Source organism: Caretta caretta, chromosome 6 (assembly GCF_965140235.1).
Source record: "Caretta caretta isolate rCarCar2 chromosome 6, rCarCar1.hap1, whole genome shotgun sequence".
NCBI lineage: Eukaryota > Metazoa > Chordata > Testudines > Cheloniidae > Caretta > Caretta caretta.
The window spans coordinates 112,283,945-112,301,265 of NC_134211.1; the positions used below are offsets into that span (position 1 = coordinate 112,283,945).

The 17,321-nt window shown below is 41.5% G+C and overlaps 2 protein-coding genes across 9 annotated transcripts in view; one reads left to right on the forward strand and one right to left on the reverse strand.

The window, feature by feature from the left end:
- Positions 1 to 2,681, forward strand: part of ZFYVE21 (zinc finger FYVE-type containing 21) — a 36,790-nt gene extending 34,109 nt beyond the window's left edge. The window contains exon 8 of the mRNA XM_048855403.2: positions 1,750 to 2,681. Within this exon, the coding sequence (XP_048711360.1) occupies positions 1,750 to 1,785 (36 nt within the window). The 3' untranslated portion in view covers positions 1,786 to 2,681. The remainder of the gene's footprint in view (positions 1 to 1,749) is intronic.
- A 424-nt stretch (positions 2,682 to 3,105) lies between these two features.
- Positions 3,106 to 17,321, reverse strand: part of PPP1R13B (protein phosphatase 1 regulatory subunit 13B) — a 139,334-nt gene continuing 125,118 nt past the window's right edge. For all 8 annotated transcript variants that reach the window (XM_075129897.1, XM_075129898.1, XM_075129896.1 and 5 more), the window contains 5 exons: positions 16,252 to 16,389; positions 16,029 to 16,162; positions 9,116 to 9,282; positions 6,256 to 6,455; positions 3,106 to 4,903 (listed from right to left, as the gene is read on the reverse strand). In XM_075129897.1, the coding sequence (XP_074985998.1) occupies positions 4,862 to 4,903; positions 6,256 to 6,455; positions 9,116 to 9,282; positions 16,029 to 16,162; positions 16,252 to 16,389 (681 nt within the window). In that variant the 3' untranslated portion in view covers positions 3,106 to 4,861. The remainder of the gene's footprint in view (positions 4,904 to 6,255; positions 6,456 to 9,115; positions 9,283 to 16,028; positions 16,163 to 16,251; positions 16,390 to 17,321) is intronic.

Below are 17,321 nucleotides of genomic sequence, written 5' to 3' on the forward strand. Positions count from 1 at the left end.
ATAAAGGGCTTCATCGTGTGGACGGGTGCAGGTTTACATCGATTTAATGCTGCTAAATTCGACCTAAGTACCAGGGCTAAGTACCAACAGGAGTTGATGAAAGGCATAACAAGATGTAAGGGCTGAAACTGAAGCTAGATTACACTAGAAAAGGGTGCACATTTTTTAAGAGAGGGTAAAAATGGAATAATTTATCTAAGGGCTAGTCTCCACTAGAAGTGCTACAGCAGTGCAAGACTGGTGAAGATGCTCTGTACTGACTGGAGGGAGGTGGTTTTATAATGCTGATGGGAGAGCTTTGCGAGAGCTGCTTCTGCTGACAGCACTGTCCACACCGGTTTTTAGGCTAGTGTAATACACATCACTTGTGGAGGTGGCTTATTCGCACTCCTAAGTGACAAATTATAATGACATAAGTAGTAGTGCATACAAGCCCTAAGAATGTGGTGAATTCTCCATCACTTAAACAAGATTGGATGTCTTTTTTTTTAGATTTTCTTGGTCAAATAGAATTTATGGGCTTGTTGTAGGAACCAGTAAGGTGAAATTCTTACCTAAATTATGCAAATTAGACCTCAGAATAGTCCCTCTGGCCTCAGTTTTTTTTACTACCTAAACTTCATACAGTTGGGACATATTAATGTCCTTTGCTTGTCTCTCAAAAAGCTTCTTCCTACACCTATTTTTACCGTGCAGTTAATTTCCATGTTGCTTCATTTGTGTTTCTGAGGTGGTCCCTTACTCCATGAAACTCCTTTCTTGGGAGAGGACAAGATTAAGGAGTTTGCTTCTTCCTTTAACATCTCTCCCAGAAGGCCCAGCTTATACTGACTTCTGCTTTTTGCAAGGCACAGCTGTCTAATAGACTTTTTACTACCCTAAACAAGCATGGCTGTTAACTACTTTTTCCAGGCTGACTTCAGGCACTCTCTGGGCTATGTTTTTATTAATCCTGGTTTAGATGGGGGTACAAGAAACAGTATATAGTACCTCAAACTTAATCAAGAAATCAGAGTTGAGAATTTCTGGCAATCCTCCCAGACTTTGTAAACCATCTTGAAATCATGTAAGAAGCTTTCTATAATCATATAAATCAACATTTCTTATGGCAGTGAACACCAGGCTTATGAAAAATGAGTTGCTTAAAAAGAAAATACATTGAATTATTTCACATGGAAACTGGCCAGATCACTCATGTTGTAGAAAGGCCATTTAAAAGGTTTTTTACCACTGTACTCACTGTTTAATAGAATACCCCTTTACCCCCTCCCTCCAACAGATAGCCTTGGTATTAGCACTGAAAAAAGCACTGATATATTATTCCTCAGAAATATTTCTTGAAATACAAATGACAAATAAGATAAGCAACTTGGTTAGAAAGCTGTTACCTAGCCAACATCACTAAACTGATAATTTCTTTTTGAGAAGTCATTATCTGGCAGTTCTATCATGACACACTGTTCTAAAGATTGCAACATCTTTTTATGAAATTCTGAAGTTTTACCCCTTGAGAATCCGATTAAAATCCTGATGGATGTGCCCTAACAGTAAGCTCTAGAATATGATTTAGTCTCTCTCCCATGTAAGAAAACTATACATACGTAGAAGAGCCAGGATTTGATAACAAGTTACAGCTTTTGGCTTTACAGTAGTTTCTAGGGGAAGATAAGAGACCTTAAGTTTGTTGTTTATCACTAAGGTGCCTATATAGCAAACTGCAATGATGTATCTCGTTTTTTGTAATCATAGGCAGCAAAACTCCTTTATGAATCCCGGGACCAATAACAGCAGCAAGTTGTCTGAGCTCTGACGGAAGAGACCAGCTCTATGAAAAACCGCTTCTCACTTTTTGCTAGTTACTTTGATCCATGGTAATTGGTATTATGAACCCCTCTACCCCAAATGTGGTTCATTATGTAAGCACTGGCAAATGCAATGTGAGTATTTTGGAACCATGAGTATTCACTTATCTAGTGTGCAATATGTATACAATTAATGCTTTAAACATAGCCTCATGTATAAGACTTCATTATTTTGTTAAATCTTATTGGCACTTAATATGGAAAACGAAAGTATGACCTGCACTACAGCTAAAATGTATAGCACAATTTTTGTAGTACCAATTATGTATACTATATGTATTTAATTTGTTGGCTACAAACAGCAAACAAATGTATTTGTAAGTCTCTTCTACAGAGATCTCAGGTGTTTTTCTTATCCAAATGTTGAAGATCAATGTACAATGAAATCTGCCTTAGATACCCTTTTATAGAAATAATCATTTTGGGTTCTTATCATGTGATCAAACACTTAGATAAGTTTCACCAAATACCACAAACTGGGTTGTATGAACATGACCTCTTGGAGCCACCCGTATGTAGGAAAATACAAGCTTCCAGAAAATGATTTTGAAGTTTTGTATTCATTTTACTTGTTGTAATGACCTTTTGCTAATTAATCTGATTATTGTAACTAATGTTTGGACATACTGTATACAGTATTTTAAATGTACAAGTCTTATGGATCAGATGAATTCATACTTATTGAAAATAAGCAAAATGCTCAAGATAGCATTTACTTTAACTTGCTAAGCAACTTAAGCTAACTTTCAACCTTAAAGACTTCAATATTCTTGGTTTGAGTGGAGGAGAGAATAAAAGGCTATTTACAATACCCAAAAATGTCCTGTGCCTCCTGTCCAAATGGTACACTCTGTTCAAGCACTCTAGCATGAACTAGAAAATCTCATATATTCAGCTGTTCTAAGAAAACCAACTAGGAGTTTGCTGGCTGCACTTGGTAGTGAATGAAGTTCAAACATTCAGACTGTCCTTGAAGAATAGAAGCTAGCAGTTTAAGGTGAAAAATTGTTTTTAAGTGAGAAAGCCTACCTAGTCACAGAGCAACACCTCTTGGGCGTGTGCAGCACCTTCAGCCTTTTCTTCTTTGTATTGCCAAGCTAGCCTCTTAGTACTATGCACACCCAATTGTCACTAAATTATCCTCATTCAGTGTGGATTAGTTTTGCAGGTTAGGTGGACAAAGGTTACAGTACTTTGCCATTGCCTAACATTAGTTTAAAATAAACACTTCAAAATGCAGCCATGCCTTAGCAGTATTTTATTATACACTAATCCAGAGAACATGAAAATGTGCATCATAGGCTCTTGAAATTGTCACATTCATGTACCAAATGTTCTTTAATATCCTTTCACGTTTCATCACCACAGTATATACAATTAATGTTAAATGGTGGTAAAAGCAAATTACAGCGCTGCATAAATGCTATATAAATTATACACAAGACTTGTACATGAGTTAAGCCAACTGGCCTACACTTTAATGGAAGAAAAAAATGCAAAACACATGGCTACAACTTATGAGAAATTCAAAATATATTTCTGGTATATAAAACCATGTACAATTAACTCCAGTGAAGTGCTTTGCGCTTTTTTTTTTTTGCTTGAAACTACAATGTAGTGGAAAAGTTATTGCATAACTCACCCTGGCAATAGGTGTAGGGCTGCCAAGAACCACAGAAACTGTCCTTACCAAAATAGCAAATTATTGCCATTCTCAAATCCTTCTCGAACTCCTTGTTTCTCCTTCCTGTCATTGACTCTCAATATTAGTACAACTAGCTCTCCACTTTTTAGTCCTTCAACTACTCAGGCAGACTTCAAGTTAGTGTACCTCTTAGCTTATCAGACTCTTACCCTTCTCAACTATTGCACTTTCATCCATGCAAACATACAAATCCTTTAATCTGACTGCAAATCCACTGTTATCTGTTCTTTTGTTCCAAACAGACAAGTTCACAGGTTAGTGGGAGTGGGACCTGTAACTTAAATTAGTAGAGGTAAAACTCGTGTAATAAGCTGAATACCAAGAAAATGAACAAGTTAATTAGTGTAGGGATTTTGAGAAGTATACAAACACTAGTTTTGATTCTTTTAGCTTGTCATTTAAATGCAAACAAAATCTAGATCCTAGCATCTCTAAAGCTTCTGTTTGAGCTTTGTAAAGGGTATCTTTACACTGCAGCTGTGCTGCTGTAGCATGATGCTTCCTCCAGTGAGGGAAGGGGTTTTTCCATTGCTGTAGGTAAACTACCTCATGCAATAGCTGCATGTATGGTAGGGGTCAGGTCAATCTAACTGTCATACAGGATGTAAAATTGTTCACAGCCCTGAGCAATGTAGCTAGGTTGACTTAAGTCTTATCTGTAGAGCAGGCCTTAGACTAGGACTTAAAGATATGTTAACTAATGTTCTATTTCTAAATCCTAGAATGTGTGTGTGTGTGTGTGTATATATATATATATATATATATAGAGAGAGAGAGAGAGAGAGAGAGAGAGCGCGCGCGCGCGCCTTGGTTACTGCTTATGCACTTAGCATGTGAAAGTCTTCTCTGTAGCACACAGTCAGTAATGAGTAAACAACATTCAATGGTGTCAAAATATATCCAAAATCTTGACACATGGGACAGTTATTGTAGGACTAGAACAGACTGGACAGCACATCTGCAATTTGGAAATGACATTTGTGAATATTTAACACAAACCTCCACCTGTGGACTCTTCTATAAGAATATTTTTGGTATTTAGAGTAGAGTTGACAAAATACTGTAGACTGCAAGTACCTCTCCCAGTCAGTGATTGGTTACATGGAATTATCTTCATTTACAAACTGCAGATTTTTAAATCCTTGACTGCTGTCCACTAACAAGAGAGAGCACCATTTAAAAACAAAGATTATAATTTTATTTCTCCAGTTGAAATGTGATAGAAAAGGATGACTCCAGTGTGGGTTTAAGCTTCCAGTTACCAGCCACGTATTACACTGCCAAACAACTGAATTCAAGCAAGGGTTCGCTGCCTAGGCTTTATTCTTGGATATAGCTGCAAAACAAAATCAAAAGTAAATACCCAAGCTTTAGATGTGATAACTAGAAAATCAAGTCTATAATTAACATATAACCTGCTTACAGCCAAAAGGCTATTTCTGATTACACATGAATGGATTGTACAGCAAAGGGTAAGACGTCATTAACATGTTGTCCACTGGACATATTTAGTACATTTCTTTAGATTACAAAGTGACATGCAAGTCTGAACAATTCAAGAGGAAACTCAAACCTTTAACAGTCTCCTAACCTAATTAACTAATGCTATTAACTATTTTTATTTTCGTCCTTCAGCAGGTGGCAGTAAATAGGTATAACTTTCCATCATTTTATGCAGTCAAAGTGAAAGTTTACCAGTTGCATAATTCCAATCTGCATTTTAGCCACATCTACCTTCTTGGCAGGTAAATAGAACAAACTCCCACCAGGAGTGATCCATGCCACAAACTTGTTACATCCCAATTATTTAAATATCTTCGTGTGAGCAACCCTGATATTTGGCACAACAGCCACCATACTATACTTAGGGAGACAGTTTGATCTCATGGAAAATACCACTATTTAATATGCTAAAGATCAATTAAAAAGTTATAACCTAAAAAAACTTAAGGCAGCCTAATGATTACTATTCATAGAATCATAGAATCATAGAATATAAGGGTTGGAAGGGACCCCAGAAGGTCATCTAGTCCAACCCCCTGCTCAAAGCAGGACCAATTCCCAGTTAAATCATCCCAGCCAGGGTTTTGTCAAGCCTGACCTTAAAAACCTCTAAGGAAGGAGATTCTACCACCTCCCTAGGTAACGCATTCCAGTGTTTCACCACCCTCATAGTGAAAAAGTTTTTCCTAATATCCAATCTAAACCTCCCCCACTGTAACTTGAGACCATTACTCCTCGTTCTGTCATCTGATACCATTGAGAACAGTCTAGAGCCATCCTCTTTGGAACCCCCTTTCAGGTAGTTGAAAACAGCTATCAAATCCCCCCTCATTCTTCTCTTCTGCAGGCTAAACAATCCCAGCTCCCTCAGCCTCTCCTCATAACTCATATGTTCCAGACCCCTAATCATTTTTGTTGCCCAGTATTCTTTTTACTGTCCTGGGTTAAATTCCTAACTACAATCTGTCTTTCTTCTACAGCAATAATAATGCTCAGAGAAGGTGCACTCAAGCCCCGGGACAGAAGGATTGCTTTCTTTGTGTCACTCTGCAGCAATGATTTACCTAGATGTTGCATTGATAAATTCTAGAGGAAGTTTCCTCTAATCTCCCACCTAAGGAAAAGTGTAACAATAGGTCAAGTTCAAGGGAGAAGGAAGGAAGGAAGAAGTTTAAAGTAACTTACCCCCAAAAGATTTTTAGGCACATAGCCTTCTTTATCATTGAGTCGAGCCCACCACCATTCTGTTTCATTATCATCCTTGCGTCTCAGGATAGTAATGGCATCTCCTTCATGGAATGACAACTCATCATTATTCTGGGCTTCATAATCCCACAGAGCATACACTACTCCTTTGTTCATGACTCCCAACTTCTCCTGTACTCCTGTTACCAAGAAACAAAAGGTAAACGAACATTACAGATGGTAGAGTACCTTGACTTTATCCACTTGGGATTTTGGGTCCTCCTCTCCAGTGGGAAATCCTGAGAGACTTTCATTCTGCTGCAATTTAAGATTCAGTGTTTCCATTATACTTTTTTTTTTCCCTCCCCCTCAGGAACTTAACTGAAGATTAAAACCTGATATGGCATAAAACTTGTCATAGAAGTTGGGAATATGTTTTCATTGCACGGTGTATTTGAAAATTAGTTGCCCTTACTTTAGGTGAAAATTAGGGCTCTCAAGTGATTTTAAAAAACTGTAATTAATCATGCAATTAACAAATTAATCACAATTAATGATGCTGTTAATAATAGAATACCATTTAAATATTTTTGTATGTTGTCTACATATTCAAATATATTGATTTCAATTACAACACAGAATACAAAGTGTACAGTGCTCACTTTATATTTTATTACAAATATTTGCACTGTAAAAAATAGTATTTTTCAATTCACCTAATACAAGTACCTTAGTGCAATCTCTTTATCATGAAAGTTGAACTTACAAATGTAGAATTACGTACAAAAAAATAACTGCATTCAAAAATAAAACAATGTAAAACTTTAGAGCCTACAAGTCCACTCAGTCCTCCTTCAGCCAATCGCTTAGACAAAAGTTTGGTTACAATTTGCAGGAGATAATGCTGCCCGCTTCTTGTTCACATCACCTGAAAGTGAGAACAGGCATTCGCATGGCACTGTTGTAGCTGGCGTCACAAGATATTTACGTGCCAGATGCGCTAAAGAGTCATATGTCCCTCCATGCTTCAACCACTATTCCAGAGGACACATGCTGATGATGGGTTCTGCTTGATAGCGATCCAAAGCAGAGCAGACAGACATGTTCATTTTCATCATCCTAGACAGATGCCACCAGCAGAAGGTTGATTCTCTTTTTTGATGGGTCAGGTTCTGTAGTTTCCACATCTGAGTGTTGCTCTTTTAAGACTCTGAAAGCATGTGCCACACTTCATCCCTCTCAGATTTTGGAAGGCACTTCAGATTCCTAAACCTTGGGTTGAGTGCTGTAGCTATTTTTAGAAATCTCACATTGGTACCTTCTTCGCATTTTGTCAAATCTGCTGTAAAAGTGTTCTTAAAATAAACATGTGCTGATCATCATCCAAGACTGCTATAATATGAAATATATGGCAGAATGCTGGTAAAACAGAACAGGAGACCTACAATTCTCCCCCAAGGAGTTCAGTCACAAGTTTAATTAACACATTGTTCTTTTTACAAGCATCATCAGCATGGAAACCTATCCTCTGGAATGGTGGCTGAAGCATGAAGGGGCATAGAAATGTTTAGCATATCTGGCATGTAAAATACCTTGCAACGCTGGCTACAAAAGTGCCATGCAAATGCCTGTTCTCACTTTCAGGTGACACTGTAAAAAGAAGCAGGCAGCAGTATCTCCCCTAAATGTAAACAAACTTGTTTGTCTTAGCAACTGGCTGAACAAGAAATAGGACTGAGTGGATTTATAGGCTCTAAAGTTTTATATTTTGTTTTTGAGTGCAATTATGGAACAAAAAAAAATCTACATTTGTAAGTTACACTTTCATGATAAAGAGATTGCACTACACTACTTGTACGAGGTGAATTGAAAAATACTCTACAAATATTTGCACTGTAAAAATGATAGTCAAAATATATAAATATATAAAATATATATAATATAAAGTGAGCACTGTACACTTTATTCTGTGTTGCAATAGAAATCAATATATTTGAAAATAGAAAAGCATCCAAAATTATTTAATAAATTTCAACTGGTATTAACAGTCTGATTAATCATGATTAATTTTTTTAATCACGATTAATTTGAGTGAATAGCCGGAGTTAACTGCAATTAATCGACAGCCCTAGTCTCATACATATACTAGTCTCATACACATTCTCTAGCACAACAGGTTTAGAGTTCTTCTTGCTCAGCCTAGTTATTGCAGCATTTGCTGTATATCTCATCACACTGCAAATCTGCCTTAAGGGGTATATTAAAACCCTAATGAAGTCTTTATACTCTCTTTGGTGTAAGTTAGAATCTTAATTTTATTTAATTGCTGCTTCTGGAAAGATGCTTCTCTTGTGATATATGCACTGAACTTAAAAGCTATAAGTCATCTGTCTCATTAATTCAGTGAACAAAACATGAATAACTACTCATAATAAGGAATTCAAGTAAGTTTAGATCTTCAGCCTCCTGGTGTGGTCTGCTAGAAGTTTGGGATATCCTTACAAAATTCCATGTGAAATTTACATGGCAACACCCTTCTAACTCCAAAACCCTATCATCATCAGAACCCTTTCCTAGAAAGGAAGGAAGAGATGTTTAAAAATCATGCACAATGCCACAGTGAGCTGACTTGAAGAGGGAGGGATGACATGGCCAAAGAAACGGCCAAGAAAATATTCTGGCAGTATTCTGAATGGACGAGAGTGGGGGCAAGGGCAATGCTAATTTCAAAGACCTATGTAGAGGATACAGAACTTAGACTAGCAACTTGGCAGTCAGAACAGAGAAGAAAGGTTGAATTTCAGAGAAGTGATAAAGGTCTGTAAAGGGAATTATCAAGCATATACACTTGGCAACCTACCGTACAAGAACTGGGAACACTGAATATAACCCTCCTCCATCTCCTCACACTTGTCTGCAGCAGTTTCTATATCACTTATAGTTGAAGCAAAAATTGCTGCTCCGGATTCTACAAGTAGTTTACAGAGATGAACACTATTGCAAGAAGCTGCACAATGCAAAGGCGTCCTGAAACAAAGCCAACATTTAGACATCAAAACAGGCCAGGAATCCTACAAATCCAACCTGGAACAAAGGGTTCAGTCATCCTTTAGAAGTTACTTTTGAAAGAAAATTAACTTTTATGTGGAGAATGTTTGTGGCACAAGTAAAAACGTAAATAAATAACCTACCTAAAATTCTGACCGCACTGAAGCCAAATGGGGCAAACAGATTTTAATGAGAAGGGTAAGTTTTCATAACATTTTGCAAGGCTGCAGTACGTTAGTTTTAAAGGGCAGAGGGCAAGGCAAGAAGGGTGAGAAATAGCTCAGCAAGGCCAGCTCTCTAAATTCCTCACATACCACTACAGAAGTGCTGCCGGACAAGGAAATGTTACTCACCATGTAGTAACTGGAGTTCTCCGAGGTGGGTTCTCCAAATGTGTCATGCACTTCAGGTTTGCATGTGCACTTCATGTTCCCAGGACCAAAGATTTTTCCCTAGCAGTGTCCATTTGCTCTATGCATGCACTCATGCTCTGCCGTGAAGCTATAAAGGGGGCTGCCAGGCTGCCACCGTTTTAGTTCCTTCTCTACCGCTAGGCCCCACTTAGGGAAATTGAGGTAGTGGGGAAGGAGGTGGGTAGTAGACATAAAGACACTTGTCCCTATGTGTCATGCCCCACTTCAGGTGATTCAGAAGCAGTCTCTCTCTCTAGGAGGTGGGTACCCACAGTTCAATGTGTCAACAGAATGCAAAACTGCTCTACCCAGGGAGGCATCCGAAGCAGCTGCTTGTACCAGTGCATAATGTCTTGCAAAGATATGCACAGAACCCCATGTTGCTGCTTTGCAGGTGTCAATAATAGATACACCCTTGAGGGAGGCTACTGAGGCTGCTTGGACTCTTGTTGAATGTGCTCTCACACTCCTCTCAAGAGGGACATTATTCAGCTCGTAGCAAAGTATGATGCATCCTGAGATCTTTTTTGACAGCTTCTGGGTAGAAGTGGCCTCTCCTTTCATCCTTCCCACAAATGATACAAAATGTCTAGGATATTTCCTAAATGACTTCATCTTCTGTAGGTAAAAGGTAAGGGTCCCATGCACATCCAAGAAGTGCCACATTACCTCTTCCCTATTGGTGTGTGGTTTATAGTAGAACACAGGAAATGGATGTTTTGGTTAATGTGAGAGTCTGACACTATCTTAAGGATGCACTTCAGATGCAGTCTCAGGAATACCTTATTCTTGTGGGAAACTACTGGAGGGGGACAGAGGAGGTCTGCCATGACTGCTCCTAACTCCCCATCTCTTTTGGCCAGTGATTGCGACTAAAAATGCTACCTTCGTTGAGAATTGCAGTAAAGAGTAGGGTACCAGAAGCTCAAACAGTGCTTTTGTCAGAGTTGCTAAAACCAGGTTCAGGTCCCAGACTGGTGTAGGTTTTGCCATGGGAGGGAAAAATAACCTAACTTTTCAGGAATCAAGATGTGACTGGGTGTGAAAACACAGAGTAAGTGTCCACTTGCCTGTCTCTACCTACTATGTCTGGTGGCTCCTGACACTAGCTGAGAGTTGGGAGGCAGATGACAGAATTGGTATTCCAACCCTTTCACAGGTACAGAATACATCTTTTCAGCCTGCTTATCTAGTGGTGGAACTGTGGTAGGTATCTGCCGAAAGTGTCTTTGTAGGTTTGGTGATGGCTTTGGTGAGCACCATTCCACTCTGTCCTCAGCCATGCAGAATGTCTAGCAGTGCATAGAATGTGTAATGCCTCTGCCACCAGTTTAACGAAGTCGTGGAAGACCTTAGAATCATCAGGGTATGGCAGGGAGGCAGGAATCACTGCTTCGTTGGGAGACAAGGACAACAAGATCAGCAGCATGATGGCATCTTGTTCCTGTTGGGCCTCTCCTCCAGATTGTTGTTGTGACTTCTGAGGCTGAGGGTGCTCTTCCTCTACCCTGAGAGCCAGACATCTTTGCAAAAAGAAAAGGAGTACTTGTGGCACCTTAGAGACCAACAAATTTATTTGAGCATAAGCTTTCATGAGCTACAGCTCATTTCATCGGATGCATGCAGCGGAAAATACAGTGGGGAGATTTTATATACAGAGAGAACATGAAACAATGGGTGTTACCATACGCACTGTAACGAGAGTGATCAGGTAAGGTGAGCTATTACCAGCAGGAGAGAAAAAAAGCCTTTTGTAGTGATAATCAAGGTGGGCCATTTCCAGCAGTTAACAAGAAAGTGTTAGGAACGCGCGGGGTGGGGGGAGGAGGAATAAACATGGGGAAATAGTTTTAATTTGTGTAATGACACATCCACTCCCAGTCTTTATTCAAGCCTAATTTAATAGTGTCCAGTTTGCAAATTAATTCCAATTCAGCAGTCTCTCGTTAAGAGTTGGTTTTTGAAGTTTTTTTATTGAAGAATTGCGACTTTTAGGTCTGTAATCGAGTAACCAGAGAGACTGAAGTGTTCTCCGACTGATTTTTGAATATTATAATTTTTGACGTCTGATTTGTGTCCATTTATTTTTACTTGGAGACTGTCCGGTTTGGCCAATGTACATTGCTGGCACATGATGGCATATATCCTCTGTCCCATAACATGGGTATGTCAGGTGATCGTGACCTCATATCCCCTCGGAGCAAAGCCCCAGGGTGATAGATACCAATATGTATAGGGAGTGTTCTTAATTGCACAGGAGTACTGAGAAACTCTGGACAATACAGATACCCTCTCTGAGCTCAACCCCTGCTAGACACCCTCTGGGAAGTAATCCGGGATGGGTATCCACTATATTCTTCTGACTCCAATCCCAAATTCAGCAGGAGAGCTCTTGGTCCTAGAGGAGGCAGTGATGGCCTACCTCTACGATACTGGCAACGGTATAGCTTGACTGCAGAGATATCTGTACTGAATGATATCTTGGTACTGGACATGGGACTCCAGAGAGTATCACAGTGACTCTAGTTCCATAAATACAATTAAGTCACCCACTGCTGAGAAACGGGCTGGAGCGGAGAGAGTAGTTTCTGTAATTCAGCCCATTGGTGCAGAAGAAGCCAGAGCTGGCAGTGCGGATGCAGCAGCTGTTGATGGTGCCAAAGTACCACTCTTGGTTCTGGAACGTGGTGTGGCCTTACCTTCTGATGAAGTCCCAGTATCAGATGGCCCCACTCTGAAGCACGAGGTGTCTCCTGACTTGGTGCAGGACGGAGACTTTTGCCTCTTCTTAGAGAACTTGGATGTGGAAGGACAAGAGGGAAGATTATGGGAGACTTTTTGTCTCCCTTCCGTTTGCCTTCACTCTCCTCACCCGAATTTGTCGGAGCTGGTGGGCGGTGCCTTGGAACCAGCCAGAGCCACTATAAGGAATGTTCCTACCATCTTAAGACATTTGGGAGGGGGATCTCCCCAGTCAGAGCCTGTGACCGCTCTCATAGAGCTCTCCATGAGGAATCTTTTAGGTTAGAACTCCCTTGACTGTTTTGTCATCCTTGGAAATGACCTGCAGATACCGCACCTAGAAGGGACACGGGTTTTCCCAGGCAGTCCAAGCAAGTGTTGTGATAATATGTAACCAGAAATTACTTCTGGCAGTCTATGCAATTTTTGAAGCCAGGGATCCTTGGCCTACTCTCCACACTGCCGTTGGAAGAACTAGAGGGTGGTAAGAGTAGGTGAGTGAGTGTGTGTAAATAGGAATTATGATGTGTGGTACAGGAATCACATTGCTCCACATGCCATGGGTGGGATTCCCAAAGTTTAGGAAATCAAACCCCAAAAAGCTGTACTGATTAAAACAACTAAGACTAATTTTTAAAAATCATCTACAGAGAAAGCTGAAGTAGTCAGCACATACACTAAAACTTCATCCTAAACCATGAGCAGTAAGAAGGAACTAATATGGTGATGGTCTGGCAGCTCAGGGTGAGCATGAGGAGAATGGGGGCTCATGTGAGGACCAAACAGACACTGGGGAAAAATCTTCAGTCTTACGCAGATGGAGCACATGCACAAACCTGAAATGGATTACACATAGGGACAAACACTCAAAGAACTATGGACTATATATTATATTCCTGGGGGAATTCTGTGCAGAAATTAACGTTGTGGACGCAGAATTTCCTTTCCCACACAGAAATGGGCTGCAGTACTGCTAGCCGGCATTAGGAGCCACTGGACTCAGCAGAGCCCAGCTTGCTTGTAGAAGACACTGCTGGGGGAGGGAGAAGGAGCTAGGTTCCTGGCAGCTGCAGTTCCCAGTATGCCCTGAGGGAAGGAGAGGGTGGCGCACAGGAAACGCTTGCTCAGTCCCAGGCTTGCACAGAATCAGGCTGTTTCTCCCTCTGGATTCCTGGGATCTTGGGGGACAGGGGGACGGGTGTCTGGGCAAGAGGGCAGGCCCAGTGGTGAGCTGGAGCCGGTTCGCACCGGTTCGCTGGAACCAGTTAAATTTAGAAGCCCTTTTAGAACCGGTTGTCCCGCAAGGCAACCGGCCAAACGTGGCACCTTAGGCGCCAACTCCATGGGTGCTCTGGGGCTGGAGCACCCACAGGGAAAATTTGGTGGGTGTCCGGCCCGCACCCAGCTCACCTCCACTCCGCCTTCTCCCCTGAACGCCCTGCTCTGCTTCTCCACCCCCCGCCCCTCCCCAGGCTTCCCGCAGGAGGCAGAGCGGAGGTGAGCTGGGGGGAGGAGGGGGGACGGGACACGAGGAGGGCCGTCCATGCCAGAACAGGTAACCTGGGGTGGGGGGGGGGAGCAGCAGAACCACTCCCCACTCCACCTCACCTCCACTCCGCCACCGCCTCCCTGGGCCTGAGTGCGAAGCCGCCGCTTGCTTCTCAGCCCTCCCAGGCTTCCTGCGCGAACAGTTGATTCGCAGGACGCCGGCAGCGCGGGAGCGGAGAAGCAGAGCAGGGCAGCGTGTTCAGGGGAGGAGGCAGAGCAGAGCTGGGCTGGGAGCTGCCAGTGGGTGCTCCGCACCCACCAAATTTTCCCCCTGAGTGCTCCAGCCCCGGAGCACCCACAGAGTCGGCGCCTAAGGCGCCACTTTTGATGTGATCAGTGGGGGGGGGCAGCCGCTCCCCCTGCTCCCTGCTAGCTACACTACCCTGCCCCAGGAGCCAGAGGGACCTGCCGGATGCTTCCCAGGAGCCATCCCAGGTAAGCACCGCCAGGACTCCCCACCTCACACCCCCCCGCAGGTCCCTCTAGCTCTTAGAGGCAGGGTGGGGCGGGCACCCACTATGGTGGCCCACGAGACCCTCCTGCCCGGTTCTGGGAGCAGTCAGGGGATAGGGGAGGGAGGTGGATGGGGCAGGGGCCCTGGGGCGGGAGGCATCAAGGAACACAGGGGGTTGGATGGGGCAGGAGTGGGCCACGACCCCCTTGCAGGGTGACGAGGGAACTGGTTAAGATTTTGGCAGCTCATCACTGGGCAGGCCCCACAGCTGGGCTTGGGGGGGGGGGGGGTGGGAGGTTCTGCAGGTATCTGGGCCAGGGAGGCCCCATGGCTGGGATGATGGGATGTGGGTATCTGGGCTGGGGGGGCCCTGCAGTTGGGCTCTGGGGATGAGGGGGTTTGGGTGTATTGGCTGTGGGGAGTACAGGTGGGCCCCGCAGGGGAGGGGTTGTGGGTGTTTGGCCCCCCAGCTGGTCTCTGGGGACGGTGGGGAAGGGGACAGAGAAATAGGAACTGGGTTGTCATAGGGGTTTCTTTAACTCTCTACTCCTGGGGGAATTTTTGTGCGTGTCTGTATTGTTACAGACATACTTGTTGACAGGTATTTTTAAATAAATTACCAAAATAATTGAAACTGGCATGATTATGTAGTGTTTCTTGACAAATAAAATTTGCAGAATTTTGCAGATTTTAAAATATTGTGTGCCGAATTTTTAATTTTGGGGCATAGAATGTCCCCATGAGTAATATTAGGATCAACTTTTTAAAAAACTTTCCTTTTTAAAATCAATGGAAAGTTTTAAAAAATTGAGGACACAAAAAAGACCTTATAGAAAAATATATATATTCATGTATTTTTTAATAAAGTAGTTCATTACTAATACTGCGAAATTATAACAATCCACGGACAAAGGTTCCAAGAAGGTAAACCCACTTTTAGATAAAAATGGGGAAGGCTGTGTATTTCAAGTCAAAATTATTAAACATATGGGACACAAATTAGAACTATACAGTTAAATATAAACAATACACAATAGCATTTACTTATTATTTGGAAGAGTTTGTACATTACACTTAGGTGAACGTTTAGTAAAGTCATGCATTTCAATACCTCAATCATTAAATCTATATCTACACTAGAGACCTTACAGTGATACAGCTCTACTGATGTAGCCACACCACTGTAAGATCATGCTGCTCCATGCCAACAGGAGAGAACTCTCCTGTCAACATAATTAAAGCATCCCCAATGAGTGGCAGTAGCTATGTCGGCAGCAGAGTCTCCTGCCGACATAGTATTGTCCACACTGGCACTTCTGTCGGTGTAACTTAGATCAGTTGGGATGTGTGTGTGTGTTTTTTTTCATATTCCTGAGCGACATAAGGTTTACTGACAAAAGTGCTAGTGTAGACATACCCTTAGAGTTTACAAAAAACTCTATATATTTACCAAAGAGTCATTTAGTAAATATATAATAATCTGATCCCTAGATAGCTCTCCACTAAATTTCATTATTTCAAAACTGACTGAATTGGGACTTTGAAGTTAAAAGTGCTAGCACACTTACCATCCATCACTGTCTGCTGCATTCACATTAACACCAAAATCAAGCAGGAACTTTACAATGTGGTGATGACCAGCACACACTGCATTATGCAAAGGGGTAATTCCTTCATCATTGGGTTTGCTGGGATCATCAACCTATGCGAAAAAATTGAAATACTTAAGCCCAAATCATTTCCTTCACTGAAAAAACGTGGAAGAGACAGACTACATTTAGAAAAGTTCACCTCATAAATGATCCTCTGTACCAGATCAAATTCTCCCTCCAAAGAAGCATCAAGCAGGAGAGCTAAAGGGTTGAACTTTACCCTCAAACCGTGACCAGTTCGTTCAGAGTTAGGTTTCTTCAGGTTGGTACGTTTAGTCTGAGTGAAAGAAAAAGTAGATGTCATTCCAAGTTGCATAAATAGCATAAAATATTCAGCTTGTTTTAACCAAACAAGCATTACTGTGCCCCCAAAGTGCTGATTAAGATTTGTCAGCATTTCCATTATAAAACCACAGTAGCAGATATGAAGCCCTGAAAATACTAATTTTATCATGTGGAAATCTGACAGTCATTCCAACACAACAATAAATTACTGTTTAAAAAAATGGTTAGAAGGTACAGTAGGTTAATTCTTAGTTCATCCCACATTTCTGAATATAATAGTTTTAAATCTCATCTGACATCACAAATGAAAGCAAGTCTGGTGGGCTCATCCTAGTCTCTAGCAAGACTTTGGTCTCATTACAAATTAAATGATTCAGCATGACTGGCAGTCTCTGCTCGGGAAAATCTCAGGTTTGAGCTAGCAGGAGTGTTCATTACAGGTTAGGACTGAGATGCATTAATTTGCTACGCTGTTTGCGGTGAGGAAGGAAAGCTTGCACAGCACTAGACTATTTTATGTGTTTTTCTAGGCAGTAGTTCCAGAAGAAACATGTTCACAAAAACTGAACCATTTTAAAATTTGTTTTGTTAAACAGCATTTTACACCACTCATGCATTTTTCCCTGGCTCCAGCAAAATGTTTTAGCAATTTATGCTTTATGTGGACTACAAGCTGAAGGGTTTTGAAATGTGTGTTTTAAATTTCTGTTATACTTAAGTTTGGGGAAAAAAGATTATCTCCCCCTTCTCCCCAAAATCACTTTCACCTGTTCCCATAGGGGATACATGCAAGGCCGTGTGTACTCCGTGGCCAAGCTGGACCTAAATTCTTCAGCAAGGTCCTTGGATTCTATGACAGCTTTAGATAAATGAAAAAGTAGATGTGCTCACTGTATTCAATATGAAAGTGAAAATACAGTCATT